General features: G+C 52.7%; 1 protein-coding gene across 1 annotated transcript in view; it reads left to right on the forward strand.

Moving 5' to 3' along the window:
• Window positions 1-428: 428 nt before the first annotated feature.
• The window catches only part of USH1G (Usher syndrome 1G (autosomal recessive)), an 8,351-nt gene continuing 3,901 nt past the window's right edge, over window positions 429-4,878 (forward strand). The window contains exon 1 of the mRNA XM_010186454.1: window positions 429-592. Coding sequence (XP_010184756.1) covers window positions 429-592 — 164 coding nt within the window. The remainder of the gene's footprint in view (window positions 593-4,878) is intronic.

A 4,878-nucleotide genomic window follows, 5' to 3' on the forward strand; every position in this document is an offset into this window, starting at 1 on the left:
TGCTGCCCCTCACTTGAGATGGGGCATGCAGGGGTATCAGGCAGGATATAGCCCATGAGCTTTTTTTGGCACCTTGCTTTGCTTAGGAGATGTGTAGACCTGGCACTGCATAACCCTGTGCCCACAGCACTTGGCTAAGCCTGAATTAGCGATGCTGCTTAATTGGAACTTTTAGTGTGTCACGGAGCTGGTGCGTGAAAGGTTTTCTGCGAGGAGCCGGAGGTTGCTTAGGACCCAGGGGAAGCACTGAGAGCCTGGCTGGGCTTGGAGGAGCTCCTGCCTCACCAGCCAGGACTTCTCAGGTGTCCTGGTACGGCGGTGCTGTGCAAGACGAGCCAGGCCCTCCTGGCAGCTCCCCCTTCCCGTCCATGCCCATCCTCTGAGCCCCTCTGGGCACCCATGCGTTTGCCCGGGGCCTGCTCCGCACCATGAATGACCAATACCACCGAGCAGCCCGGGACGGCTACCTGGACCTCCTGAAGGAAGCCACCAAGAAGGACCTGAACTCGCCAGACGAGGATGGCATGACCCCGACCCTATGGGCTGCCTACCATGGCAACCTGGATGCCCTGCGCCTCATTGTCAGCAGAGGGTGAGTGTTGGTGAATGCACAGTGCTGGTCCAGGGGGCAGAGTAGCTGGAACCCTTTCTTTCCCCTTTCCCTGCCCCCAGGTCAGCATGGGTGCGTGCATCTTACAAAATAACGGCTTCTGTCTGTAACATCCCCGCTCCTGCCCTCTCCTCTCTTACTTTTTTCTCCTTGTGGTGCTTTCAGTCTGATCCAATGCTCCTGGTAACTGCTCTGCGTTTTCCCAGTTCCTCTGACCCTGTAACTGCTCCTGCCCGAAACCCTGCTTGCAGCTTCCCGGTGGGACCTGGTCCCCCTGCAAGTGCTTTGCAGTCCTGAGTCAAGTCCTGTGCAGAGCTGAAGTGCAAGTGCATCAGGTCACTGCCACAAAAAAAAGCCCTTTTAAGTGAGGGGGCAGAGAGAATAACTGCTCCTTCTGTCCCAAGAAATGCTCACACAGAGATGTGTGCTGTGCCAGCTGGCAGTAGGTGACAGTTTTCTGTTTAACCCAAAACAGGGTCTCAGTATATGACCCCTGGGCAGTCTGTCATGCAACTAGAGCCCAGGAAATTCAGGAGCAGGTCCCCAAAGAGTGGATTTTTTAAGCCCAATCTACCCTATGGAGGCTGCTTGATGCTGATGTGTCTCTCAGTACCTCGCCCTGGCCTGCTGAATCTGAGTGTCTCTGGCTCTGTAAGTGTGGATGTGATGGAAAGAAGAGAGTGGGACTGAGGTAACTTAGACTGGAGGGCTATGCATCTTATTTCTGGGGGAACAGCACATAAAGATCTGTGCTAAGGGAAGATCTGCCATACCTAGCTCCTTGAGCAGTACGGGGCTCTCTAGTTCTTGCCAACCTCCCAGGGGAGCATGTGCCAGTGATCCTTCCACTCTTGTAGCTTTTCTACGCACCTCGTCTAAAGGCATCCAAGGTGGGTGGGCTGGCCTCTGCCTTGCATTGAGAGATTGGTGGTGATGCTGATTTTTACTTATTTCTTCCTAATATTGAGCAATAGTGCTGAGGTCGGCAGCCTGGATGTACATCTTTGCTCCTTGGAAGGGCTTTGCTTCTCCATGCTGGGCTGGGACACGGTGGGCTCGTCAGCTCCCAAGCAGGGATTGTCTGTGTCCACCCTGGACTGCATTTGCAGCTCTCATACCCGATCAGCCACATCTCCAGTGCCTGATCCTGGGCTCTTGGCATCTCCTGATATGCTGGTCTGCTTGTGCAAAACCTTCAGCCAGCTCCCCTGGTCCTGAGCAGCTGTGCTTACCAGGTGGAGCTCCCCATGTATTGCTGTCCTTGTGTTGTAAAGCATTTTCTTTTCAGATCCTGGGGTCAGAAAGACTGTGTACAGAGTCACTTTGAGAGGTTCTTGAGTGCCTGATGCAATAGGAATGTAGTCAGGAACCTCATGATGCTTCCCTGGGTGAGGGCTGTGTGATTTACTGCGTACCTTCCAGGAGAGACTGCACCCAGCAGAAACGTGCTCTGAGCTCCTGCTGGTGGGTGAATCGCTATCCAGGGCCAGAGAGACAAGAGGAGGAGCTCTGGGGAAGAGCCCCTGAAGTTAGAAATGCTTCCAAAGACTCCTTGGTGGCCAAAAAGCCAGTCTGACAGGCATGCTTTCATCCTCAGCCTTTCAGAAAGACTTTACATCTCTTTATATCTTTATATCTCCTTACATTGCTCACCCCCATCACAGGTGCAGCACCCCTGCCTGCCCTGCCAACCCACGCATCCAAGCCAGCAGTTTCTGCCTCTCCACGAAGCCCAAGGGATGCTTTTCCCTGGAAGGGCCCCTTTTATAAATTGACATTGGTTTAAAAGGTCCTTGTGGGCTCAATCATGCCTGGGTGCAGCTTGGCTGCTGTTTAATTAACAGCCTAATATACATTTGTTCCTGACGGGGAAAATAGCCTGGCAAAAGCCCAGTGCCCTTTACGTGATGGATAGTGGAGCAAAGTGTGTGTCTGTGGGGCTGCAGGGTGTGTTTATATCCATGCATTCATCTCCATGTGTCAGCTCCCCACCCAAGGGTGCTGGTTAGCCTCCGGCTGCATTGCAGCCTGAGGTGCAGGGGGCGATGGGGGAGTCTTGGGGCAGCAAGAAACACTGACTCCTCCTTGCCAGTGCTGGGCAGTGGTACTGGTGCCCAAATACGGCAGGAGATTGAGTGCTGGGCCAGACTGTTATGAAATGTCCTACTAAGGCGGGTCAGAGGCATCCTGAGAGAGCAGGGCCATGGGAGGCAGGCTATTGGGGGCAAAAATCACAGCTCTGCTCACTGTGGCTGCAGGCCGGTCTGATGGACATGTAGGATTCTCTAGGTGGTGTAGGACTGAAATAGGGAGGGGTAAAGAAAACATAATAAATCCCTTGGAAGGGTTCTTGAGGAAAGTTCACCATCTCAACTCGCATAGAAGGGGTAACGAAGCAGGGTGATTGCTCTGTCCATAACAGCTGGTGATGTGTTTGTGCCTCCATGCCACCTTTGCACAGGGATGGGGGGAGAGTCTGGGAGGGAGGGGTCAGCAGTGGCTCATCCATCTTGTTTGCAGCACAAAAAACCTTTTTCTTCCTCCTGGCTGGGCTCCAGTGAGGGAAGCAAACTCAATTAACGTGATGGCTGGGAAAAGGCAGGCTAACTGGCATTTAGCATAGCGGCTTTTCAGAGACAGCAATTCTTCAGCGTGGCTCGTTATGAATTGCCGTGGCAGTGGCAGGCATCAGTCCAGCTCCAGTTAACCATGGGTCTGGGGGCCTCGGCTGGGAACAGCCAGGACTTTCTTGCCTTGGAGTGGACCATAGGAGAGGTGACGTATATGTGTGTATATATATATACATTGGGAGACACATCCTCAATGTGTCTCTGCTAGACTGGTCTGCAGTCAGCTCTGTCACCTGGTGTGCCTCAGTTTCCTTTCTTATAAAAATGCGGGTCATGGGTGTTTTGGGTGTTGATGGCAGAGAGGCACAAGGGGCTCAGCAGTGGGTTAGGGGGGATGAGATGGCTCCTGACATCGGCCAGGCTGCTTGAGAGAGTCATCCTGGCTGAGGCAGGGCTGCAGCGGAGGTTGCAGCAATGCACGTGAGGGTGAGGTGCATCCTCTGTACGCCACAGCGCTGACAGGTGCGTGGGTGCCAGGAGCAGCGTGGCTGTGCTGGTGGGGACCTTCCCTGGGGTGATGACCTGCGGGAAGGTGAAGGAGCAGGGTGGAGCGCTGTCGCTTCTGGCGCCTGAGCTGGTTGCTTGAGATTTGGGCATGGAGAAGGACTGAGCTGGTAAATGTGGCCCTGGGCACTGCCATCATACAGCAACATCAATAATCACCATCAACACTAACCGCCTGGTTTTTTGCTGGTACGAGAGTCAGAGAGCCCTGAGATGAACCTCATCTGAATCCATCTGAATCCACCTGAATCCATCTGTGATGGATTTTTGGGGATTTGAGCTTGGAGAAAAGTTGAATCCTTGACCTACCACCTGGACAAAGCTTGGGATACAGGACCCAAGGCTGTGGTCTGTGTCCAAAAACTCATCTCTTTGCTTGGGTCATTGCCATGACTGACTATGCTGAAGCTGATGTTGTTGTTTTTTTCCTCAAGCTATAAGTGAATTTTTCCTCCTCCTGTATCCAAAAAACATTGAGTGGGAGCCAGAGTCACTCTGCACCCAGCTGGCTCCTGTCCTGAGGGCCCGGTCCTTCACACACATCCATGAGCCAGCCCATTGCTATCAGAGGAACTTCACACGTGCAGCCAGGGAAGGACACATGTAAGTGCTGCCAAATTCCCCAGCTAATTGGGATCCTATGGGAGAAGTGGAGGGGAAAAACCGGCAGGAAGGGAGTGAGCGTGCATGTCACAGTGCAAACACAATGACTCAGGAGATGCACACGTCCACCTAAGGGGCTCAATTAACAGCGTTTTTAATAATGATTATTACAGGAGTTGACTCAGCACTCGAAAACGCTTTGAAGTTGAGAAGTGCTGTGCTTCACACCTGTTATTAAAATACGTTCCCACTTAGTGGACCCTGCAGTCAGCATCTCCTCATGTGCAGCACCCTGGAGGTGAAGTTTTGCTGGGACAGACCGCAGCCAGAGGGAGGGCCTCATGTTTATTATCTGTGCTGGATCAAACACCTCTACTTTGCAAGTCACTATTCTTCTTTCCTTCTGATGCATTTTTAGTGCCTGCGGCAGACATTTATAGAGCAAAGGGACCTAGGCATCTCATTGTGCTCTAATACTCTTGCTTCTAGATGGTGGAAATGTCCTGGTAAAGCTGGTTTTGGTGCTCTTTC

Source organism: Mesitornis unicolor, unplaced genomic scaffold (assembly GCF_000695765.1).
Source record: "Mesitornis unicolor isolate BGI_N332 unplaced genomic scaffold, ASM69576v1 scaffold21046, whole genome shotgun sequence".
Lineage (NCBI taxonomy): Eukaryota > Metazoa > Chordata > Aves > Mesitornithiformes > Mesitornithidae > Mesitornis > Mesitornis unicolor.